At 41.3% G+C, this 26,635-nt stretch overlaps 1 protein-coding gene and 1 pseudogene across 1 annotated transcript; one reads left to right on the forward strand and one right to left on the reverse strand.

Annotated features, from left to right (window-relative positions):
• Nucleotides 1–5,517: 5,517 nt before the first annotated feature.
• On the forward strand, nucleotides 5,518–25,938 carry FRMD7 (FERM domain containing 7). The gene is made up of 8 exons (XM_055438527.2): nucleotides 5,518–5,554; nucleotides 14,753–14,867; nucleotides 15,424–15,571; nucleotides 19,863–19,958; nucleotides 21,296–21,459; nucleotides 22,848–22,916; nucleotides 23,035–23,110; nucleotides 24,177–25,938. The coding sequence occupies exons 1-8, from the start codon at nucleotides 5,533–5,535 to the stop codon at nucleotides 25,269–25,271; spliced, it is 1,785 nt and encodes a 594-aa protein (XP_055294502.2). The 5' UTR covers nucleotides 5,518–5,532; the 3' UTR covers nucleotides 25,272–25,938.
• Nucleotides 10,351–10,555, reverse strand: LOC148773454 (NADH dehydrogenase [ubiquinone] 1 beta subcomplex subunit 1 pseudogene; annotated as a pseudogene).
• Nucleotides 25,939–26,635: the final 697 nt, after the last annotated feature.

The raw sequence follows: 26,635 nt of genomic DNA on the forward strand, positions 1-26,635 counted from the left end.
ACTGCTGAAGCCCATTACAAAGCAGGTAAAAAGTAAGTATGGAAAATCACTTAAGGAATAGAATTCCTAGTTATAACTTGAAAATATTTCAACAATACCGCACTATTCCACACCTTAATATAAGCCGAGAAAGGGGCTCTGATGCATTATTTTAATCCTTCATCATCCAGTAAATTTACCAATTTTGAAAAATCATTTTAACTTTGCCTGAGATGAAGAAAATCAGGCTGCTAGGTTTTTGAGTAAATTTAGAGAACTCTGTGGATTGGCCCTAGGAATACATCTCTGACTCTAGCCCTGCAAATCTTTGAGCATCCCTGATGTCACTCAGCCATGCCATTCAGAGTCTTCCAGAAGGTGTTTTAGTTTCATTCTGTCACAGACATTGTCCATTCATTTCAGTTCACGTTTGAGTGCCTGCTATGTATGAAATAATCCCCCTGCCCTCTATGTTACAATCTAGTGTGGTGGTTCTCAAATTTCAGTGTGTATTAGTATCACTGTGAGGTGGGGCAGGCAGGGTCTTATTAAATAGATTTCTGGGCCTCACCCCCACGTTGGGGGCCAGCAATCTGCATTTTTAACGACCTCCATAGGTGTTTCTGCTTGCAGGTTGATTTCAGTCCACACTTTGAGGAAAGCTGTCTTCGTGCGTCATCCCCCACCTGCTCTCTGCATGTTGGTGCTTCCCACTGTATGATGTGGGTCTTCCCAGGTGGTGCTAGTAGCAAAGAGCACGCCTGCCAATGCAGGGGATGTAAGAGACGTGGGTTCAATCCCTGAGTCAGGAAGATCCCCTGGAAAAGGGAGTGGCAACCCACTCCAGTATTTTTGCTTTGAGAATTCCATGAAGAGACGAGCATGGTGGGCTATCTAGTCCATGGGATCGCAAAGAATCAGACATGACTGAAGTGACTTAGCACGCACTGTATGATGATAATCTGTCACGTGATTCCAACAGCATCCCAACTGACTCCCCCACCTCACCCCCACAATCCATCTTGTGCACTACACCCAAAGGAACTATTGCAAATAGAAACCTTACCACATCACTCTCCTGCTTAAAATGTTTCCATGACTCCCTATAGCCCTTAGAATAAAGTCCAAACCCTTTTGCATGATCCACAAAGCACTGAATTCTGACTGGCTTTTTAGCCTTACCTCTGCCTCTGACTACTTCATATTCCTACCTCTCCTGACTTTAACAAAACTAGCCTCAGGTGTAGGCTTCTCAGATAAAATAGAAGATGCCCAACTAAATTAGAATTTCAGATCAATGAAGACTAATTTTCTTAGTGTAAGTATGTCCCATGCAATCATTGTTTATCTGACATTCAAATTTAACTGAGAATCCTGTCTTTTTATCTGCTAAGTCTGGTGGCCCTACTGAGGTGTCAGCTCCTCCAGGAAGCCTTCCTTGACTTCCTCCAAACTCTTTTCTCCCTCTTGGGCTTATAACACTTTGTGGTGCTGTATTTGTCAGTCCAGAAGTCCGCCTCTTCTACCAGCCTTTGACTGCTTAATTGTATTTTTATTTCCAGGACCTGCTAGTACAATGCTTAGCATACAACAGACACTCAACAAATATTTACTGAATGAATGGTGTTAGGGCTGCATGTGTACACCTGCTTTTGATGCAAAAAGTTTCTTATTTTCAAATGCAAGTAGGAGTGAAGGCAAATAGATACGGATTTTTAAAGTAATTAATTTTGCAGTAGGTCCTCGTTGCTTATCTGTTTTACATATAGCAGTGTGTACTTGTCAATCCCAATTCTCCAAGATGTTTTCTTAATGTAGATTTTATAATACACAGAGGTCTCAATCCCTACTACTAGTTCCCTTTAAGAATCTTTGAGCCAGCTGAAATTCACCGGCCTCTACAGTGGGGCCCTTCTCTCAGCCAGGAATGCAGAATCCCAAGTAGCAAGTGGTATATTTTTCTAAACACAACACTTAAGAGAGGACACAGTAGGCCCCAAACGGGGCACTTCTTTGCAAAAAGAAACTCAGAGAGAGAGAGAGGGTAGGAAGAGGGGCACGAGGACTTTCCCGATTGCTGTCCACATAGAGGCACAGTCCAGAAATAGCAGCATTTCACAAATGGGAAAAATGGAAATTTCAGTGAAAAGTCCATGGGAAGGAGTGATGAGGAGAGGATGGGAGGGGAGAGGGGAGTGCGTGCGTGCGTGTGTATTTGTGAAGACATGTACCTGTTGAAATAAAACTTATGGAGATATTGTGTTTTAAGATCCTAAGGAAGTTGTTTTCAAATTTATGGTGAAATTTTTCCCAGTGGACCCTGGACATCTGCGAGAAGAGCTTACAAGGTATAGTATTTGTATGATGCATGATGTTATTTAATCATTATCCTTTTATCAGGGAACAGGCTTCTAGCGTTCTTTGGAAGGGTTGGATCACAGTCTCCTTCTGGGAGATGGTGAGCAGGAGGGCCTGGCTGGTCTCCAAAGTGTTGATCTTTCAAAGGATAGGGACTTGAGGGAGAAGGAAGGGTGGTGTTCTAAAAGTGGTAACCAGCTTGGGTGCCCACTTGGGGGATATGCCATTAACTGCTACAACAGTAAGAGTGTTTGCCTTCATTGCGTCTGTGTTCCAATCAGAGGGCAGCTTGACAGCACAAGTATGATGCCAGCTAAGTTCCCTGCATATTGAAAATGGTTGTGTGTGTGTGTATCCCATAGGTAGGAAGTGATAATGACTCATAAAACCTTTCTAAAGTAGAAAAATTAAAAATATAAAAATAAATTGTAATAAATTATTTATTTTGCACAATTATAAATGATTGACATTTAAGTATAATATTAATAATTGCTATTATTAATTTTATATAAGTAAAATATTTGTATACTTGTAAAAATTTAAAAGGTTAAAGTATGAAATGTTAAAGTATTTTTATATTTGTAAAAATGCCCTTTAAAATGACAGTGTAAACTTACTTCTTCGAAAACACCTTGTCAACATAGAAAAAAAAAAATGAAAGTGTCACTTGCTAGGTTGTCCAGCTTTTTGCGACCCCATGGACTGTAGCCCTCCAGGCTCCTCTGTCCCTGGAATTTTCCAGGAAAAAATAGTGGAATGGGTTGCCATGTCCTTCTCCAAAGGACTTTCCTGACCCAGGGATCGAACCTGGGTCTCCTGCATTGCGGGCAGATTCTTTACCATCTGAGCCACCAGGGAAACACTCTCCTAAACCTTACTCTGCTTTCTAGACTTTAGACTCCAAATTTTTACACATAAAAGGATATAAGGAAACGGGTCCTGGGAACTAGAGTGACTTGACCAAAGTCATGGGATGTTAGAGGGTATTTCACCTGAAATATTCCCCAACATGATTCATGACCAGTTTTTCTTTACCTCCCTTGTACAGGGGGCTTCTTTTCTGAGGGGTCTTTGTAGAAGTCAGTCTTTTCACATATCAGTCTCTCTCCAAATCCTCTCCTAATCTGTGAGTTTTAGGCCCCTTTCCCAGATAACTTGGTATCTCTATCAGTTTGCCTTTGCTTACCCATTTCAGTCCAGTCTCAAATTGTAACCAATTCTGATGGAGATTAAACTTTTTCTCGGGAAAAAAAAAAAGAATGAGAGAATCAATATGATGATAAATGATTCATCAGCTGTTCAGAGGAAGGATTTGGTAATTGCAGCAGGCAGCTGCCTCCTTAACAGCAAGGAATGTGTCAAATGAGAAGTTTACTTTCTTTCTTGTTAGTAGTAAAATGAAATTCACCTCCCCTTTAGCAATTGAGGCTGACTAAGATGGACATGAGTTTGAGTGAACTCCGGGAGTTGGTGATGGACAGGGAGGCCTGGCGTGCTGTGATTCATGGGGTCGCAAAGAGTCGGACACGACTGAGCGACTGAACTGAATTGAACTGATTCTCATTTACATCTATATTTGAAAGCAGGCAATGGCAAAGTTTAGACTTCCTTTATTTTTTCCCCATTGGTCCATTTGAGAATATTTAACTGTAGTTGACTTTACAAGGAAGTGTCGTTTGAGGCCAATACCTGAGTTTCTCAGAGTGGCATTCAAATATAACTTTTCTAATTGAATCATTACTAATCCTTTAGGGGAGCATCACTTTTCACTTTCATAATGAACCCTTTTGTAAAGTGAATTTATCTCTTTTCTCCCAGTCTGTATTTTCATCTATCACCTGCAGTTAATTTTGATTCGCCACATTGCCTTTAAGTCTTAACTGGTTTTAAAAAATCTAGATAGAACGTTATTTAGAAAATTATCAATTACATCTTATATAGGGAAATGCGCACAGTAAATACTCAATAAATGTTTTAATGTCTAAAATAAAATATTGGAAACAGTTTTGGACCAAGAAGGGACACAGTCAGCAGTAGAATCTTAATTATACACATCTTTTTGAAAGTTGATTGCCTTTGATAAGGGCTTAAAATTATGGAACAAATGCTCTCTGTTCGGCAAAGCTCTGGTTGCCACCATGCACTTTATGGGTCCCTGATTATTGGTGGGGGGCTTCCCAGGTGGCGCTAGTGGTAAAGAGTACCAATGCATGAGATGCAAGAGACACAGGTTCGATCCCTGGGTCAGGAAGATCCCCTGGAGGAGGGCACGGTAACCCACTCCAGTATTCTTGCCGGGAAATCCCATGGACAGAGGAGCTTGGCGGGCTACAGTCTACAGGGTCGCAAAGACTCAAACACAACTGAAAAGACTTAGCACGAATGAGTACAGCTGGGAAAGAGGGCAGTCTGGCTTCATTCCATTCGGGACACAGTAATTCCATACCTGCTCTGTGCAAAGGGCTGGGCTGGACCCTGGTGATACAGAGATGGGGGTCCACATGAAGGGGCAGAAGCATGTCCTCAAGTTCTTGATTTCTGAAACACAAGTTCTTGATTTCTTTTGGGTAGGAACCAGCCTAAACTGGATGGCAGACCTGAGACCTGGCCACAGTTTCACTCTGTCGGGATGATAGGACTTTGCCAAGATCACCTAACCTCTGTCTTTCCATAATTGGAACGTGGGTGATGGTGCCAACTTTCTAAGTTGTTACCATAGTGAGGGCTTGAGAGCATTTTGTGAACAGAGTAGCCCCGGCCTCCTGCACAGGCTTATTCTTGCTGAATCTCCCTTTCTCTCTGGCAGGGTATGTGGCTTTGCTACGTGGCAGAAACCACAAGAGGATGGTTGGCCAACTCCCTTAAGTTGGCGGGAGGATTTGGCCAGGGTGATTCCTAACGGCTGTGAGGCCTGCCAAAGCGCTGGCTCAGCCGAGTTGTGGTCTAGCTGCTGGTTAGGGGCTGAAGCGAAGCCTATGCATTACTCACCACCCCCAACAGGCATCTCCCTGACTGGGGGCACCGTGTCTTTCTTGAAACATCTTGGGTCTGGGTGAAGGGAAATGCTTCTGTCTTGTTCCTGTTTCTTTCTCAAGAGATTTCCCCCCACTTCTTTGCAGGTACCTTTTTACTCTTCAAATAAAGAAGGATTTGGCTCTGGGAAGGCTGCCATGCAGTGACAACTGTACAGCGTTGATGGTATCCCACATCTTACAATGTAAGTAGCAAATGTCGGCTTTGGGGCCTATCAGTTAGCTAGAGAAGCCAGCAAAGGAGCTGAACACCCTCAACGTCCATACCATTGTGTTGGAACCTTTCTGTGGAAGAGAGAAAGCAGGGATGAGATAGATGGAAATGACACGGTCCAGCAGAAAGGGGCTTGTCACTGTAGTTATTGAGATTTGGATGCTAATCCTATTTTTGCATTCTAACTGTTGTAGCCTGTTGTGAAGTCCCAGGCTGTCTCTGCATGAGTCCCCTAGTCTTTAAAATAGTGACAAGAATGCCTTCTCACAGAGTGCTTATGTAGATTAAAAGTAAATGCTGATTTCCTTCTATCTCCGTTTAACCTTGCCCTCCCACTGCCCCCAGCTTGCTCACCAGGAGCTGGTCTGGACTAATCCAGGCACGGACTTTGCTAGGCAGGCCCCCTGCTTCTTCTGCTTCCCCCAGGAGCCATTTGTGGTACGTGCTTTCTGTGGCACATTGTCACATTTAATGTGATTTCCATGTTGCTCTTTATCATGATTCCAGAGAACAAAGCGCAGAGTCCAGCAGGTGGAAAGAGGCTAAAAGGGAAAAAGGCCCCAGGCATCTATTAGAGTTGCCCATATCCTAGCAGCCAAGCCGGTGGACGAGGCTGTGTAAGGAAGTCAGGGAAAAGGAGACCCAGGGAACAGTGGGGCCTTGTCTGGGAGGGGGAGAAGCTGGGCAGGTCAGCCTGCTCCTCATCCCCAAGGGAAGGGTTGAGGCAGCTGGGAATAATCATTATGATTATTTTAATTTCATGTGTATAATCTATAATATTTGTTCAAAGGAGAATAGGCTGTTCCTTACTATTTTTGCAGGATCATAACTTCATTTTTTTTGTTTCATTTTTTGACCTCTATCCATTGCCTCCCTGACAGTCCAGAAATGGTCGATTTCTGATTTCAGTGGGAACTCCAGGATGAAGGGCTTGGATAGAGACAGTATCTGAGTCATTGTTTACCAAGTGACTCGTAAGTGAGACAGAGTGACAGCCCAGGATCTCAGGAAGGCAGTGAGCAGTGAGAGCAATAGTTGTCAGAGAAGGCTTACGGAGGAGGTGGCTTTTGTGCTGCACTTTAAAGGGATGCATAGGAATTGGATATGTAATGATAAGCAGAGAAAAAAGCGAAAAAAAAAAAGCGGGGGGGTGATGGTACAAGAAGAAAGTATACACAGAGGATACAGCTTAAGTACAGCTCGAGCATAGGGTCTGTTTAAGGGAGGTGGTCAAAAACTAAGCATCATTTTGAAGGGCCTTGAATGCCAAGGACACTAACTACATGTCCAGTATTGTGATTGGGGTGGGGTCGGGAGATGGGGTATGGCAAATGGAGAAAACAGTATTGGAAGACTTATCCTTCTTCACTTTATCCGCCTGCTAAATCAGCAGTCAGAAGATTGGGGCTCCCCAGACAGCCTTTGATGGGGGAGCCCAATTTCATTCTTAATGGTTCAGCATTATGGATTTGAGCATTCCCTAGTGGCCATTTCAGGCATAGCACAGAACACTTCAGCTTTTCTAGAGGGTATTTTGTCAATAGAAGCTCTTTCCACAGAAAAAAGTTGAAGTTTCAAGGAGTCAGCTCTTCACAATCCATGCAGGTCAGATTCTTTCACTGGATGCTAAGACAGTGTGCAGAACCCAACCAGGCTGCTCATTCATTTGCTTATTTATTTATTCATTTAATGTTTATGTTCCAGGCATTCAAGGGCCTCCACATTCTGACCTTGTCATCTGCTTAAATCTCTCTTACACACCCCTCTGGCTCTAGCCAGATTTCCTCTCAAACACAATTTGTACATTCCAAACAAGCCTTCCATTTACGAATACCCTTAGTAACTCTTCTTTGTCATTCATTCAGCAAAAATTTATTGAGTACCTACCACATGCCAGGTACTACTATAGGCACTGGGAACATAGCGGTGAAATAAACGACAAAAATCCTTGCTCTCGTGTAGCTCACATTTTGGCAGTGGAAGACAATCAGACCAAAATAAGGAAATATATAATGTATTAATATGTTTGTAGGTGATAAGTGCACTGGAAGCCATGAAATATGGAAGGGAGAGAAGGAAATTCAAGGGGCAGGTACTGAATTTTTTAAAAAGGTGGTCAGGGTAGGCTTCACTGTGAAGGTAACAGCTGAACAAAGACTTGGAGGAAGTAAAAGACAAAGCCATGCAGAAATTGGGTGGAAGAGAGTTTCAGTCAGAGAGCATCCAGTGCAAAGGGCCTGAGGTGGGAACATGCTGGGAATATACAAGAAATATTAAGTAGGCTTTATGGCTGGCTGGAACTGAGGAAAATAGGGAGACAGTAATCATGGAGAGTCTTAAAAGTGTATTAAAATCGACTTCCCTGGCAGTTCAGTGGCTAAGACACTGTGCTCCCAATGCAGGGGGCCCTGGTTCGACCCCTGGTCAGGAAACTAGATCACACATGCTGCAATGAAAGATCTCGCATGCTGCAACTGAGACCCAGTGTAGGCAAATAAATATATAAAAATAAAATATTTTAAAAAGCATATTCAAGGCATAGGATATTACTCTAAATGTGATGGGAAGCCATTATAGCATTTGAAGCAGAGGAGTGAAATGATCTGAATTAGGTTTGAGCTACATCATGCTGGCTGCAGTGGTGAAAACAGAAACTTGTAGCAAGTCATAAATAAGCCATAGTAATCTAATATAAAGTATAATGAATATAGACTGTAATATTGTATTGTAATTATGTAATGTGATGAATATGACTACAACAGCAATCATATTGCCACCTATAAATGTATCAAAGTAACACAATGTTATAGTCAAATTTATTCAATTGAAAAAAGAGAAAATAGACCTTATGAGGAATGGTGGAAGTGGGGAGACCAGATAACAGGCGATGGCAGGAGAGAGAGAGGATGGTAGTTTGGACCAGCATGCTCACAGTGAAGGTGCTGATGGTCTGTGCTGCTTTCTATCATTAATGATATTTACCTATTTGTATGTCATAGGTCTCTTCCTAGATTGTCAAGAGAAAAACAAGCATGGTCTTATGTGTTCCTATGTTTTCCTTGGAGTCAACACAGGGCTTGTTTTTAATATACAGAAAGATTGGTGTGTGATGTGTGTGTGTGTGTAATTTATTTTTTTAAAACAGCTCAATTGTGGTATAATTTGCATACCGTAAAATTCACTCATTTTTAAGCCTGTAATTCAACGGTTTTCTGTAAATTTACAGAGTTGTGCAACCTTTACCACAACCCAGTTTTCAAACATTTCCATCTTGCCAAAAGAGATCTCTCATGACCATTTGCCCATGCTCAGCTCAGCAACCACTAATTTATTTTCTATTTTCTATGGATTTGCCTTTTCTGGACATTTCATGGAATTACAATGACAAAATATGTGGTCTTTGGCATTGGGCTTTTCTCACCAAGCATGTTTTTGAAATTCATGCATGTTCTAACATGAATCACAGCAGTTTGGTCCTTTCTACTGCTGAGTAGTATTCCATTTTATGGGTGTACCACATTTACCTGGTCAGGGATGTCTGGACTGTTTCCAGTTTAGCTATTATGAATAATATTATAAATATTCATGTACAAGTCTTTGTGTGGGCACGTGTGTTCATTTCTCTTGGGCAGATTCCTAAGAATGTAATTGTCTCATCTTAAAGGCAATGGCAAGCCACTCCAGTACTCTTGCCTGGAAAATCCCATGGATGGAGGAGCCTGGTAGGCTGCAGTCCATGGGGTCGCTAGGGGTCGGACACGACCGAGCGACTTCACTTTCACTTTTCACTTTCACACATTGGAGAAGGAAATGGCAACCCACTCCAGTGTTCTTGCCTGGAGAATCCCAGGGACGGGGGAGCCTGGTGGGCTTCCATCTATGGGGTCACACAGAGTCGGACACGACTGAAGTGACTTAGCAGCAGCAGCAGCAAAGTAAATTTAGGGCTTCCCAGGTGGCGCTGCTGCTGCTAAGTCGCTTCAGTCGTGTCTGACTCTGTGCGACCCCATAGAAGGCAGCCCACCAGGTTCCCCCGTCCCTGGGATTCTCCAGGCAAGAACACTGGAGTGGGTTGCCATTTCCTTCTCCAATGCGTGAAAGTGAAAAGTGAAAGTGAAGTCGCTCAGTTTGTCCGACTCTTAGCGACCCCATGGATTGAAGCCTACCAGGCTCCTCCGCTCCTGGGATTTTCCAGGCAGAGTACTGGAGTGGGTTGCCATTGCCTTCTCCGCCAGGTGGCGCTAGTGGTAAAGAATCCACCTGCCAATGCAGGAGACATACGAGACATGGGTTTGATCCCTGGATAGGGAATATCCTCTGGAGAAAGGCATGGCAACCCACTCCAGTACTCTTGCCTGAGAATCCCATGCATGGTCAGAGGAGCCTGGTGTGCTGCAGTCCATGGAGTCGCAAAGAGGCAGACATGACTTCGTATCTGAGCATGTGTGCACAATGACTGTTAATATTGAGTACCTTCTCATCTGTTTTGTTAACCATGCCTATGCTTTCTTTGGTAAAATACCTATTCAAATCTTTTGCCAATTTTAAAATATGTTATTTTGTTGGACTTTAAGAGGTCTTTATATATTCTTATAAAAATCCTTTATAAGATATGTAATTTGTGGAATTTTCTTCCAATCGGTAGCTTGACTTTTCATTTTCTTAGTGTATGTGAGTACATGTTCTCTCTCTTTTTTAAAATAATGTTTTTTTTAATTTCTCTTACGATTTAAAAAATGTGAACATTTTGTGATTCAGCCACAGCTTTTACTTCCAGGTGACTTCTTCATTGGGTTTCAATGTCTTTTTATATAACAGACTCTTGTTCTGGAAGGCAGGTTAGCTTTTCATCATTATTTTTGTCTAGATAACATCCAAAGACAAATTCCACAGGGACAAGTATATGTACCCAGTAGTCGCGCACAACCTGAAGTAAATTCATTATCAATGCTTCAGCCTTGAAGCCAACACAAACCCCATGACCAAGGGCAGCAGTGAGCCCAGTCACTGGCGCCAGCTTGTTCTCTTTTTTTTAAATTGAAGTAGAAACTCCAGTACTTTGGCCTACTCATGCAAAGAGTTGACTCACTGGAAAAGATCCTGATGCTGGGAAAGATTGAGGGCAGGAGGAGAAGGGGACGACAGAGGATGAGATGGCTGGATGGCATCACTGACTCGATGCACATGAGTTTGAGTGAACTCCGGGAGTTGGTGATGGACAGGGAGGCCTGGCGTGCTGCAATTCATGGGGTTGCAAAGAGTCGGACACGACTGAGCGACTGAACTGAACTGAACTGAACTGATAGTTGATTTATAATGCTGTGTTACTTTTAGGTGCACAGCAAAGTGATTCAGATATATGTTGTTGTTGTTGAGTTGCTAAGTCGTATCTAACTCTTTGCGACCCCATGGACTGCAGCATGCCAGGCCTCCCTGTCCCTTACTATCTCCTAGAGTTTGCCCAAGTTCATGTCCATTGAGTTGGTGATGCCATCCGACCATCTCATCCTCTGCTGCCTTCTTCTCTTTTGCCTTCAACTTTTCCCAGCATCAGGGTCTTTTCCAATGAGTCAGTTGTTCACATATATACATATATATATATACATATACATATATATATACTATATATATACACACATATAGATATACACTTATATATATACTTTTTCAGATTATTTTCTAAGTTACTACAAGACATTGAATATAGTTCCCTGTGCTTTAGTAGGTCCTTGTTGCTTATCTATTATAAATATATATTAATGGTATTATATACCTAATAATCTCATACTTCCAAGTTATCCATCCCTCCTCCCAACTCCTAATTTCTTTAATTCTGTCTTTTGGAGTGTGAGAGTTTTTAATTTTGATGGGTTTTCACTTAAGATGTTTTAGTCCATCATGTTTTTTGGTGTTTTGTCTGAGCACTTTTTGCCTAACCTAAAATCAAAAGAACTTTTCTCTCAGTTTTCTTCTAGAACTGTTTTAGGTTTATCCCTTGGGTTTAGGCCTATGATCCATTTTGAATTTTTTTTGTATGTTTATATGGCATATGATTGTGAGGTAGGAATTCAACTTCATTTTTTTCTTTTTTTTTGCGTGAGGATGTCCTTTTCTCCCATTTGTTGAAAACACAATTATTTCCCCATTGAATTGTCTTGTCATCTTTGTCAAAAAACCAACTGACCATAAATGTAAGGGCTTATTTCTAGATTCTCCACTACATTCTATTGATCTATGTGTGCTTATGCCATTACCACACTGTATCATTTACTGTAGCTTTGTATTCAGCTTTGAAATAGAGAAGTATATATTCTCCAGCTTTGTTCTTTTTCCAAATTGTTTCGGTTGTTTTGCATCCTGTGCATTTCCATGTTCATTTTAAGATCACTTGTCAGTTTCTACCCCCAAATTTGGTGGGACTTACACTGAATTTATAGATCAGTTTTGACAGAATTACCATCTTATAAATACTGAGTCTTCTAATCCTTGAATCTGAAATGTTTCTCCATTTATATAGACCTTTGAAAAATTTCAGCAATGTTTTGTAATTTTCAGCCCACAAGTTTTACACATCTTTTTTAAAATTTATTGGTCTTTTCTTCTTTATGTGCTATTGTAAATGGAATTGTTTTTCTAGTTTTCTTTCTAATACATGCAAATCGAAAAACTTTGTATATTGAGCTTCTATCTTGCTACCTTGCTGAACTCATCTATTACTTCTAGTAGCTTTTTGTAGATACCTTAGGATTTTCTACACATAGGACCATGTTGATTACAAGGAAAGACAGTTTTCTCTTCTTTTTCAGTGAAAATTCTTTATATTCTTCTTCTTGTCTGATTGTACTGACTAGAATCACTGGTAGAATGTTGGGCAGAAGTGGCAAGAGCAGATATGTTTGTCTTTTTCCTGGTTTTAGGGGGAAGCACTCAGTTTCTCACCATTTACTATGATTGTGACGTTAGCTGTAGGCTTTCCATAAATAATTTTGTCAGGTTGAAGATGTTTTCTTCAGTTTTTTGTTTGTTGACTGTTTTTATCATGAATTGATGTTGGATTTTGCCCAAAGCTTTTGCTGTATCTATTGAGATGATAATGAGTGTTTTGGTCCTTTATCATATTACATTAATCAACCTTCACATGTTGAACTGACCTCTCACTCCTAGAATAAATCCCACTTACTCATGATGTATAATTCTTTTTATATGTTGCTGGATTCAGTTGACTAGTATCTTGTTGAGGATTTTTTCCCTCTGTATTCATGAGAGATATTAATCTGCAGTTTTCTTGTGATGTCTGTGTCTGGTGTTGGTATCAGAGTAATACTGGCCCATGAATGAGTTGGTAAGTGTTCCTCACTCTATTTTCTGGAAGAATCTGTAAAAAATTGGTATTTGTATCTTATTTGAATATGTGATAGAATTAACTAGTGAAACCATATGGATGGGCCTGATTAAACTTAGAATGAGATTCATACATTTTTGAATGTGGGCAAAACAGAAATAGGTAAAATAGCCATTGATTTGGTCTTTTTTAAAAAGCTTGTTATATAGAAATTTTCATTCTAATATTTTTTTCTAAATATACAAGCATGCCTCATCTGTCTAAAAATGAGCATACTATCTGTCTAAAACACAACAGAAAACCAAGACAAAAGAAAAATAACTTTCTAGTACTCAAAATTGATGCCCCATGTCCGTGAATTTTACTCAATAGGAGAGTACCACATTATTCCATGGAGAATCTATTTACTCTTATAGTTCATAAAATCCTAATAGGTTTGTATATATGGATCAGCTCTTTTTTTTTTCATTTAAAATCATTTAGAAGTCATTATTTGGAACCAAGTAGAGACTTCTTCAGGGGAAGTCAATGACAAGGAAGTGATTCTTATGACTCTGACAGAGAGTGAAAAGGCCTAAAAATTATAAAGAACGTGTAAGAATTAAAAAACCAAAAATGAGACTTCTCTGGAGGTCCTGTGGTTAAGACTCTGGGCTTCCAATGCAGGGGTCATGGGTTCAATCCCTGATCAGGGAACTAAGATCCCACGTGCTGCATGGTATGGCCAATAAATAAATAAATAACAATGTCAAGCCATTTGCTGTAGGGGCAGTAAATATCTACCTCAATTGCATTTGTAGGCACAGTGTTATAACAGATGTTTGTAACAATAAATTGGATACATTTAGAATAGAACGTTATGAGCAGGAATAAACTTCTAATGATTCGGAAAAACAAGAATGATTTCCAGAATGATTCACCTACTGGGGATTCCATATCGCGGGGTTTTACTAGATTCCCAATGTACCGAGTGGTGAATGACTGTGACTGGCTTACATTATAGTTGGCATTTATAGTCTCCTTTCTTAATAATGTCTGATCAATGCAGACTGAAGTTAGGGGGCTGTCTTAGTTTGTTAGGATTACCATAACAAACAACAATAGACTAGGCGACTTAAATGACAGAAATTTATTTTCTCACAGTTCTGGAGGCTAGACATCAAAGATTGAAGAGTCAGCAGTTTTAGTTTCTTCGGAGGCCTCCCATGTTGGCTTGCAGATGGCTGCTTTCCTGACGCATCCTCATGCAGTCTTTTCTCTTGTACCTGCATTCTTGGTGTCTGGCTGTGTGTCCAAATTTCCTCTTCTTAGAAGGACACCAGTCAAATTGGATTAGGGCTCACTCTACTGCCCCATTTTAACATAATACTTCCTTTATATGCCCTGTCTTTAAACACAGTCATATTCTGAGGTACTGGGGTACTGGGGGTTTAGGACTTCAACATACGAATTTGAGAGGGAGGACACAATTCAACTCACAATAGGGACTGATCAGGAATAGAAGAGATCATAAACAGAATGTGGGAGAAGAAAATAACATTCATCTATGATCCTGGAGCCTCTAAGACCGACACCATGTCTGTGACTTCCTATGTTGAGACTTCATAAAAGCCCACTGCTTCTGATTTGAAGAACAACCAGTTAGTTCTTCCCCCACTACTCATATCCTAAAACAAAATAAATATACATCAAGTATGTGGTGGGAGGTCTAGGGCTGCACTGGCCACCAAGAAAGGGCTGTTTGGGGGAGGTCAGAGGGTCTGCTGGGTGCTCCATTGCTTAACTCATCAATGGTAATGTGAAAAATGTCACTTTTCTGTCATGCAGCAGAACTAGGAGACTTTCATGAAGAAACAGATAGGAAGCATTTGGCACAAACCCGGTACTTACCGAACCAAGATGATTTAGAGAGCAAGATTGTGCACTTCCATCAGAAGCACATGTAAGTTCTTTCACTGGCTCCTGTTTCTACCTGTTCCACTGGCAGGAAAGACTGAAGCCAGGAACAGACTCTTAAAAGCAAGATTTTAAGTCAGAGAAGCTTCAGTTTAGTTCAGTTCAGCCGCTCAGTCATGCCCAACTCTGCCACCCCAAGGACTGCAGCACACCAGGCTTCTCTGTCCATCACCAACTTCCAAAGCTTGCTCAAACTCATGTCCATTGAGTCGGTGATACCATCCAACCATCTCATCCTCTGTCGTCCCCTTCTCCTCCTGCCTTCAATTTTTCCCAGCATCGGGGTCTTTTCCAATGAGTCAGTTCTTTGCATCAGGTGGCCAGAGTATTGGAGCTTCAGCTTCAGCATCAGTCGTTCCAATGGATATTCAGGACTGATTTCCTATAGGATGCACTGGTTGGATCTCCTTGCAGTCCAAGGCACTCTCAAGAGTTTCTAACACCACAGGCTCAAGAAAACATTGAGTTCGTCTTGGAACTCTCGGGGTGGAGGTGTCATTCTTGCTGCATTTATTAGGCTCATAAATTCTTTCCCCTTGCAGTGGCAGGAGCCCAGCTGAATCTGACATTCTGCTACTGGACATAGCGAGGAAGCTGGACATGTATGGCATCAGGCCACACCCCGCCAGTGATGGTGAAGGGATGCAGATCCACCTGGCTGTTGCTCACATGGGTGTACTGGTGTTACGGGTAACAGCTCCTTTCCTTTAAAGTCCTCAGTTTTGGGGGGTATCTTGGCTCAAACTTGAGTATCCACTCTCAAGGTGACCCCCCCCTCAATTTTACCACCAGCCAGAAAGGGAGGCAGTGCTTGGAAGAGTTGGAGGTAAGTTCCCTCCCCTTGATGCACTCTGTTTCCTTTTGCAACCTGGGAGTGATTATTTTCTCAGAAGCTCAAGTTAGATCAAGCCAGCATGGTGGAGAGATGAAGTCAGAGGCTCTTCAGAACTTTTAGACCCTGAAGAAGAATATGGATTCTGGCATCCTGAAAGCCCTGGCTGTGACACACAGTGCACTCAGCCTGTCCAAATCCGCCAGAAACTACCCAGAATTTCTCATTCAGTTACTGGTTAAGTTGGAGGCGCCCAGTGCCAACAAGTAGGGCATTAGCGCCCAACCCTGCAAGAAATCTTTACTATTAACAGACTCATTCTTTCCCCAGGATTCTGTTTTCCAGGTTAGAAACCAACTCAGGGATCTCTGGTCCTCCATCATCATTAATCCTCATACCTAGGAATGTGACCAGAGGCTATTTTCAACAGTTTTCCAGTCTGTTTAGACTTCTATATCTGTGAATATTCAGTGAATTCAGACCCAAGTTAAAGTTTAAGAACCTTCAGAATGATAGGCAGATACCTGGACAGGTTTGGGAGTGAACCCCTTGTGAGAAAGCAAGGGATGGCTTCGGACCCACTGACCTCCAGGACTGAATTATAGCACTGAAATAAGTCACAAAGCAGATCAGGTACAGACTTGGCTACAAAAATCTTCACTTTTTAATTTATTTGGTTGTAAACGTTGCAGCATGAGACTCACGTTGATGGCCAGAAGACCCAATGGATCACAGGCATACCTGTTCAACCAGGAGGGAACTTTTACCCAGTCCACTCTAACTCTGATTTTTTTTTTAAAGATAAGCAACAAGGATACAGCTCTGAGAAATATAACCACTATCCTGTAATAACTATTTAAGCTTTTTATTTAATATAGTATTAGTATATTAAATTTGGAGAAGGCAATGGTACCCCACTCCAGTACTCTTGCCTGGAAAATCCCATGGACGGAGGAGCCTGGTAGGCTGCAGTCCATGGGGTCGCTAAGAGTCAGACACGACTGAGCGACTTCACTTTCACTTTTCACTTTCATGCATTGGAGAAGGAAATGGCAACCCACTCCAGTGTTCTTGCCTGGAGAATCCCAGGGATGGGGGAGCCTGGTGGGCTGCCGTCTATGGGGTCGCACAGAGTCGGACACGACTGATGTTGACTTAGCAGCAGCAGCAGTATATTAAATTAATATGCAATATTAGTACAGTTGATCAACAATGTTGTGTTAGGTTCAGGTATACAGCAAAGGGATTCAGTTTTACATATACATGGGTCATTCTTGCTGATCCTGATTCTTGCTATTTCCTGTTGCATGAGAGAAGTTGGTGAGGGTAGGGGCAAGATCATCATGTTAGTTGTGATCTCTTTCAGTGTGACTACTTCTGCGGACAGTTGGGAACAATACAGATGGTCTATTTTGTCCTGCATGAAATCTAGTCAAAGAATATTCATGTACTGAGTGCCTTCTATATGTTCTTCATTGTATTATTTTCTTAAAAAAGTTTTGAGCTGTAATCTGCATACCATGAAATTTATCTGTTTTAATGGTACAGTTCAATGAGTTTGAGTATATTTATAGTTGGGAAGCAATCCATTCATCTTTCTATCGGTATATTTATTGTACATCCACTCTGTGCCAGGCACTAGAGGTACAGTGGTAAATAGGAATGATCCTGACTTCATGGAACTTAAATTCTAATAGGAGGAAGACAGTTAAGCAAGTAATTATAAAAAATATGATATGCTTTGTGCTTAGAAGAAACATAGGATGATATGGTAACACATGTAAAAGGGACTTAACATTTAAGCAAGACCAAAGGGATAAGGTTGGCAGATGAAGGAGGGTGTTCCAGGGAAAGGGCACATGGGCAAAGGCCCTGAAAAGGATAAAGGATGACATAATCAAGAAGCTAACATTATGCATGACACATGGCTCCTGTCATTAAGATAGTCACAATTTATTTTGAAAGACCAGAGAAATAATGGTCAGTATCAGACAATAAATAATCAAAAGCTAATCTATCATATTTACTTTGGTTGCCCAAGTGGTACACACAACAGAATAATGTGGTTACCTGTAGAGAATGGTTAGATGGGGACAGAGATAGGAGTGACAGTGGTGGGAGTGAGACTTCTCAATATATTTATTTTTGTACCTCCTTTGGTTTTGAACCATGTGAATAAAAACCAAAAGAGTTCATCTGTTCGGGTAGTCCAGGAGAGCTAAAGGAGTTCAGAGGAGTTGGAAATGTGTGTGGGCTGTGACAGTGATATAGAATATCCTGGACAAGGTGCTACCAGAGCGGCAAGAAGGCTTGACCATGGGGAAGTCATTCTGGTAGAAGAATGAGGAGACCTATGCGGGCAGTGGGAAAGGTACAGAGTTGGATGGAAAGGTGTTTTCTGGGAGTAATGGGATCAAAGTTATAGTCAATATAAGGGCAAGAAAATCCAGCCAAAAGAGTTTTGAGTTGATTCAGGCAGTGAATGAGGAGCTATTGAAGGTCTTAGAGTAAATGAGGTGGCAGGATAAATGGGATTTTTTTAAGCAGTTCAATCTGGAAATATAGGAAGGGGTGAGATTAGAGAAGCTATTCAGTTCAGTGCAGTGCAGTCCAGTCACTCATTCATGTCCGACTCTTTGAGACCACATGGACTGTAGTACGCCAGGCTTCCCTGTCCATCACCAACTCCTGGAGCTTGCTCAAACTCATGTCCATCGAGTTGGTGATGCCATCTAACCATCTCATCCTCTGTCGTCCCCTTCTCCTCCTGCCTTCAATCTTTCCCAGCATCAGGGTCTTTTCCAATGAGAAGCTATTGAAGTGCAGGTTGCCCCTGCTTCAAAAGTAGAGCGTTCCTATGAAACCTTTCCTAGCTGACATAGTGCAAAGTGAAGAAGCATTAACCTGAGGACACATCTTCTTAATGGATGCACAAGATAAATCGAGATAAAGTACTGGCTGGATGCTGAGCTGCTGAGTGGAGTATAGTTCCTGGGGAAGGAGCATAGAGATGCCACTCTTACTGTTTGGAATGTGCACTACTTTATAACACCTTGATGCAAAACAAATGCTGATTTTTATCTTGCCTTTTTTTTTTTTTGTAAGAGCAAAATTTCTCTTTGGATTTCTTTCAGTTAGTGAAAACAGGTAATACATTCATACATGACTACATTCAGAAAACGAAGATCATGGCATCTGGTCCCATCACTTCTTGGGAAATAGATGGGGAAACAGTGGAAACAGTGTCAGACTTTATTTTTGGGGGCTCCAAAATCACTGCGGATGCTGATTGCAGCCAGGAAATTAAAAGACGCTTACTCCCTGGAAGGAAAGTTATGACCAGCCTAGATAGCATATTAAAAAGCAGAGACATTACTTTGCCAACCAAGGTCCGTCTAGTCAAGGCTATGATTTTTCCCGTGGTCATGTATGGATGTGAGAGTTGGACTGTGAAGAAAGCTGATCACCGAAGAATTGATGCTTTTGAACTGTGGTGTTGGAGAAGACTCTTGAGAGTCCCTTGTACTGCAAGGAGATCCAACCAGTCCATTCTAAAGGAGATCAGTCCTGGGTGTTCATCGGAAGGACTGATGCTGAAGCTGAAACTCCAATACTTTGGCCACCTCATGCGACGAGTTGACTCACTGGAAAAGACTCTGATGCTGGGAAGGATTGGGGGCGGGAGGAGAAGGGGACGACAGAGAATGAGATGGCTGGATGGCATCACCGACCTGATGGACATGAGTTTGAGTGAACTCCGGGAGTTGGTGATGGACAGGGAGGCCTGGCGTGCTGTAATTCATGGGGTCGCAAAGCGTCGGACACGACTGAGCGACTGAACTGGACTGGACTGGAAAAACCATATTTTTGACTAGATGGACCTTAGTTGCCAAAGTAGTTTTTTCTGTGACCTCCCTATCCCAGTTAGAAACCTTCTCCTTCTTACTTGCATTTCAGAGCAGGTTTGTGTCCCACCTAGAATGCCTTCTCTGGCCATAGCTTCCACCTAATACAACTGGATTACTCTATACAAGAGATAGATCAAGGATAGCCCTGTTCATGTGATGCATTTTCCAACAGGTTCACATTGTCTTACAAACCAGCCTGTGCTGATATTCATCCTGAAATCTGCCATGTGTTTCGTTATAGGGAAATACAAAGATCAATACTTTCAACTGGGCTAAAATCCGAAAATTGAGTTTTAAGAGAAAGCATTTTCTCATCAAACTTCATGCCAACATTTTGGTAAGTAGCTTTTGAAAAAATTCTTTTACTTTCTTCTCACTTGAGATTGCTTGGTTGTTTCTGCAAATGGTTGGATTGTGAGTGGTGAAAGCTGGCTGGCCCCAACCGGTGATATGCTTCCGCTTTTGCCTCTATATAAATAAACCAGAGCTTTGGTCAGATTTTCACTAAAGGGAAAACACTAAGAAATCCTATTGGCAGTTCAGAATGAGTAAAGCGATAGGAAAGTGGGGTGGCTGGGATCAAAGACAAGTCTCCTTAGACATCATTTTTCAGGGATTTGACAAGTCAAATGAGGGAGCCCAGATCTAAGACTGTGTCCATATTCATTCAAAGTTATTTGCTTGATTTTATAAAGTATTTTCATCTTTCCTGAAGCAAAGAAAAAAAAATTGAACACCTACTATGTGCCAAATAACTGAACACCTACTCTTTCCCAAAGCAGAATGTGGGGATTGGGTATATATTAAGCCAAAGAAGCAATTATTGGGCAAGGCTGCATTGTACAGGGTGAGACAAAGGGACTAGAAAGAATTTTTATGATTATAAAGGAAATGGAAGGTATGTATCAGCTACTTTTTTGATCTAAAGATAATTCATGCTCCTGATCTTAGCCTTAGATTAAAATATTATTGTGAGCAGTTCAGAAGACTGAGTCTAGTGTGAAGCTTGTGGAGAATCCCAGGGCTGCATCCAGAGACCTGGAGAGGAATGCGAGAAGGGGAGGAACAAAGTGTATTGGGGGTATATAGTGAGTCAGGGGATGGGGCAAATGTGTACTTTAGGTCTGTAAGACCAAGCTCCTCTGCAGCAGATTAGGAGATGCTAAATGAGCATCGCAGAGCATCACAGAACAAGGCAACATAAAGAGGGAGAAATGTTTCTAGCTGGTGTGTTACAAAGACTCGTGTATATGCAGTCATCCTATAAAGCCTACCATTTGTAAGAAAAATCTCCTCCCTCCCCCTTTCCTGTTGGTCATTTATAACTTCTTGTCACCTTGAAAGGGTGCCCTTTGATGTTCATTTTAACCTAATTTACAACTTCATAAAATGTTCCTGGCAGAGAATAGGGGGTAAAAGGGGGTGTGGGGTGAGGAGGGTGTGCAGAGGAAGACTTGCTTCATAGAGAAGGCTCTGTTTTTGAGCAGTAGCCCTGTCTGTTCCTCGGAAGTTTGCCAATCATTTGATTTCAGTAGGTGTGAAGCCTAAAGGGAGCCAAGTGGAAAATCAGAAGCTGGATGTGGACCCTGGACCAATAGTTTGGCAGGCGCTGGGATTTGAAGGTCTTTGATATTCTTGAAGGATGTTTTGCTTGATGGAAATTGGTTTATACAGGTGTTGTGCAAAGATACTTTGGAGTTCACCATGGCCAGCCGAGATGCCTGCAAAGCTTTCTGGAAAACCTGTGTGGAGTACCATGCTTTCTTCAGACTTTCTGAAGAGCCCAAATCAAAGCCCAAAACCCTGCTCTGCAGCAAGGGTTCCAGTTTCCGCTACAGGTAATTAAATATTGCACAAAATCAAACACACAACTGCTTTTCAGTAACAGGGAAGGCAGTAGGAACAGCTTGAATTCTAGAAGCAATAAAGAATCCATTTCAATGACATAAAGGATGATATCCTTAACTGGTCATTCTCTGTGTAACTCATTAAGTCAATATTTTCTAACAGAGAGGCGGGGGGGGAGTGCACCCCACTTAAGGAGTTAGATCAGAATTTCTGCAAGGATAGAGGGGCATATACTGTGGAGAAAATGTAGTCAATGAACCTGTTGTTTTCCTTATGTGAAACTTACATGCTAGCCATGACAGGGCTAGTTCAACAACATCCTTTTGGTTATGGTTAGGCAAAAGATAGGGTGAGAAAGCCCTGTAGGGCTTAAGGGATTAAAGTGGTTGAACAATATGGTAGTAGAGGCTCCATACTACACGTAAACACCTTGGAGAAAAGGAAGCGAGGTTGAAATAAGAACTTGTTTTTACTTGAACCCACCAGCCTAGGAATTCTTTGAAAGACACTTTCAAACTCTTAGCTAAGATAAAAATTCTAATTCAATGCTTCCTGTAAAGGATTTTTCGAGTAGTAGAAGCCTGCCTCAGTAAAAAGTGGGATTTTTACAATGTACATATTTTTATGGAATTGTTCCAAAATGTATTCTACAAATCTCTGTCCTCTTAAACAGATGATGCTAAGCATGTTTCACCCTTTTCTTAATGACCTGAGTTATTATAAACAGTGCTTATTATCCTCTGCCAGCAGCTGTGGTACAGCGGTGACCTCAGGGCGGGGGTAGCTTGTCAGAGCCTGCACCATAGTGATAAATGGCCCTGACTTTGGGGGTTTTATTATGCTCATGATTTCTTTTTTGGTTCTTGTGTTTCTCCCAGCAGTCAGCTGGTTTTCTTTGCTAGTGTATGTCTGACTGGAGCAACTTTCTTCTACTGTTTAGTTAGGTGTTTTTCTCCTGTCATGTGTTGGGAAACCAGACACATAGCCTCAATAGAAACTACGTGTAAATTTGGAGGAAGAGGAAAGGCCTTTAAAGGAAAGTATATCAGTTTTCAAGGCCAGAGTTTGTACCTGTTAAATAGCCCTGTTCAGATGCTTTTAAAAATTTTCTGGGTTCTGAGTAGTTGAGGTTACTCTGCCTGACTCTTGGATAAATGAGTATTATTAACATGCTGGTCTGGCGCGCTACAGTCCATGGGGTCGCAGAGTCGTACATGACTGAGCCACCAAGCACAGCACAGCAACGTGGTCAGAGATTCATGACATGTCACTCATCCAGACTCTTTTGATTTCAACAATAAATGATGCTTTTGAGTTTTAGCAGCCTACTGGCTTATGAAGAGCATTCATAAAATAGTTTATCTCATTTTTCTCACAGTGGAAGAACCCAAAGGCAACTTTTGGAATATGGGAAAAAAGGGAGGTTGAAGAGCTTGCCATTTGAAAGGTAACCTGGTTTTGTTTCTCTCTGTGATGGTAATTTTTAAAGTCGAATTTAGAGTGTTAGAAGGATCCTGTATTCATGTGAAGACTATTTCAATTCCTTCTCTGTTTGGGGATTTCAGGAAACATTACCCATCTCAGTACCATGAACGACAGTGCAGGTCCTCCCCAGACCTCCTCTCTGATGTGTCAAAACAAGTAAGGTTTTTGAAAATGTCTTCTTCTTTACGTAAGTGTAATGCATCCACATTTCAAATGCTTCCAAGAATTGATTGTGCCAGAATCTCCCAGTATGTAAAAAGGTTACTGTGATCAAATAGGCTAACTTCCTGGGGTCTGTCAGCTAAACATCTCCAGCCAATAGAAGACTGTTGAGTACACTGCTGTGTGTACTGTATGGACTGACAAGATCTGGTACAACTTCAGATTGCAATCTGTATTGCTGACATCTTGCAAAATGCAGACCCAAATGAATTTCTATGGCTTTGTATTTTTGAAACTAAAAGCTTTGCCTTTTTGCCTATGAAAATCTTAAGTCTTAGAGGAAGCTATGAGAGCTTGGGTTAAGATTTTAAAGTACTTTTGCTATGTAATTTTGCTAAGAACAAAGTGCTAGTCTCTTGGAACTGTGAGATGATGGCTTCATTTGCGTTTTATAGTATGAACCATGTTCATTTTTCTTTTGCTCTCCCTAAAAAAATCTAATTGGAGGTCTCATAAACTCTGTCTTCATTCAAGTCAGAGGCAGTTTTTATCTGCAAGGCATCACAGAGTTATAATGCTGGAAGGTACCATCAAATGTTTAACTGTCACCTGCCATTCACAGCCCTCCTCCCCACCACTTTACAGAAGGGAGGGAGGAGGCTGGAATAGTGAGGTTAGGAGACTTACTTGAGGTCACACAGCAACTAAAGACAGAGCCAAGCCAAGACCAAAAAGCAGAACTCCTGGCTCATGAATACAGCTACTCAGCCATATTGCTTGAAGTATAATGCTGGGGCTCAAGTAGATAGAGAATGTGGAGGCTGGAAGTGTGATGGTGTTGAGAAAAGGAAGTGTTATGTCTATTTTTCAGCACATATATTGGGATGTGGTCCAAGTTAGAACCTTTTACGTATGTATTTATCAACCCTGGCAGAGAACATGGATTGCAATGACTTTGTGAAAAACTACCTTTGGGAAATCAAAGGCTGATTTAGATCCCTGTCCCTACCCCAACCAAATGGCTTTTTCCTTCTTTCACCTGCCTGTCCTTTCTCTCAAGGTGGAAGATCTGAGACTAGGCTATGGCAGTGGGTACTACAGAACTGTGAATGGAGTGCACGCCTCTGAGCCTGTGTTGGATAGCAGGAGGAGAAATTCCGCAGTGGAGGTGACGTTTGCAGCTGAGCTGGAGCATTCCAAACCAGAGGCAGATCCCATATCATTACATCAGTCCCAAAGCAGTTCCTCTTTCCCTTTTATTTATACAGACCCAGTCTTTACCACTGACCCTGATCCTGACACTGATCCCAGAGACTACTTTGAGGAAAGGAGTCCTCTAAGCTCCTTCCAAACAAGCTCTAAGTTTGCCGACAATCCCATGAACACATCTTCTGGCCTTACAAGCAAAGTGAGTCCAGCAAGGCAGCTTACTTACACAGACGTGCCCTATATTCCTTGTACTGGTCAGCAGGTTGATATTATGCCTCCCCAAGTCTTCTTTTATGTGGATAGACCACCCCAGGTGCCCAGACGGTCTCCAATCATGGCAGAGGAAAGGGAAAGACCAGACAGCTGTCTACAGTCTACTGTAGTGAAGTCAGCCAAAAGAAGCCCAAGGAACATCAGAATGAAGAGCTTTCAGCAAGACTTTCAAGAACTCCAAGAAGCTATGGCCACGACTACTGGTAGGAGCAATGTAAATGTAGATCTAGAAGAGCAAGATACAACTATAGAAGATGCATTTGCATATAACATTCAAGAGCCAACCCCTAAACGTTCCCAGAGCCAATCAGACATGAAAATGATCCGATTTCCTTTTGGGTCAGAATTTAGACCTTTAGGGCCTTGTCCTGCTCTCAGTCGTAAAGCTGACCTGTTTACATATATGTTTGCAGAGCAGGAGTTTCCAACAGTTTTAATGGATCAGGGAGCTACAGAAAGGTATGTGCCTAGTGAATCCAGTGATTCTGAGTCAGATATTCTTAAACCAGACTACTATTCTTTGTATGACAAAGGAATAAGGTCACCCATGGCTAGAATCCGCTTGTCTTCTGGTAGTCTACAGCTAGATGAAGAAGATGAAGATGTTTCTTTCGATACATCAGCTGCTGAAGATAGGACTTTGCAAAAACCGTGTAATTACTTTTTAGCCTAAAATGTGAACCCTATGAACATGTCCAGACCAATTCCATGTTACTCACTTAGGTGAAACATAAGGCACTTTCTGCAAAAACCATTTTCTTTGTTACCATTCACTAGTATTAAGGGAATCTTCTAAGCTTGGGCACCTAGCTTATGAAAGATCCAGCTACTGCCTCATTCCTCAAGCCTCTCTTCTATTCCCTCTGAATCATTCTGGAACATGCCCTTTCCTCAACAGCCCTGAGGCAGAGTGAGGTGGGTATTTGTCATCTCTATTATACATTTCCCCATAGAGACATTATAAATGAAGGTCAGGCTCCTCAACACTGAAGAACAGTAAGAACAGTAACAGTATGGACTGGCATACAAAATTGGCTTCTGATATCATTTAGTGATAACAGACTGTGACTGTGTTGATTATTTTGTTCTTAAACAACACTGCAACTAAAGGTTTCAGTCCTCATTATTTGTGTGGAGCCCAGTAAAAATGGTCCTGTTTTATGTTAAAAGACTTCAATTTTTATAACATATATTAGGGGGAGCATGGCCCTCTTGTACAATATTCAGGAACAGAAGGAAAATAGATCCTTTCAACAGAATACACATTTATAATTAATCTAGGACTTTGCAGAATTCTAAACCTTGGACATTCATAAACTGATCAGTTTCTAAAATCAGACATCTGCTGATGAGGACAATATGATGTTTGACTTATTCTCTATTCTTAACTAGCTATAATATGTAGTGAAAGATAAAAGAACATGTTGGTCTGTTTATCTAATTTCTTCTGTAAGAATTTATTTTTTGCCATATCTTGTTGCATGCATGTAGGCAAGGAAATGAGATGAAAAGCATTTTAATAAAGAGTGATGGAAACCCATTTACTTAAAAAAAACAAGTTGTAAGTATGAACTTCCTTTTGTTTTAATCAATTTCAGAAGTGATTGGCTCTAGCCTATAATTAAGGGAAGGCACAGTTAGAGAACAAGGAAAAGGAGGGAAGCAGGTGAAAATGTATAGTCAGGGATGGAGAAGTGGCAGAAATGGGGTAGCTGAAAAGAAAAAGGATAATACTCCACACTGAGTTAATGAACCGAAATTCTATTCTTGATGCATTCAGGATTTCTCTATTATTCCCCCCTGGAAGGTACAGCATTCTATTTGAGAACTTTATCTTCTTTATTTTAATGGTAAATACAACATATTAACAAGATAATGTTAGGTAATGACGTCAAAGAAATGATGCAATTATATAAGCAAGTTATTTTTATATATGACTGAATGGATAAAAGATAGATGGAATAGTTTTCTTACTCTCCTAGTCCTTAAGAAAAATCCCTTTTAATAAACCTCACTCTACTGCTTTTCAACATTCCA

Source organism: Moschus berezovskii, chromosome X, assembly GCF_049115385.1.
Source record: "Moschus berezovskii isolate FMDL1 chromosome X, NW_MosBer_1.0, whole genome shotgun sequence".
NCBI classification, from domain to species: domain Eukaryota; kingdom Metazoa; phylum Chordata; class Mammalia; order Artiodactyla; family Moschidae; genus Moschus; species Moschus berezovskii.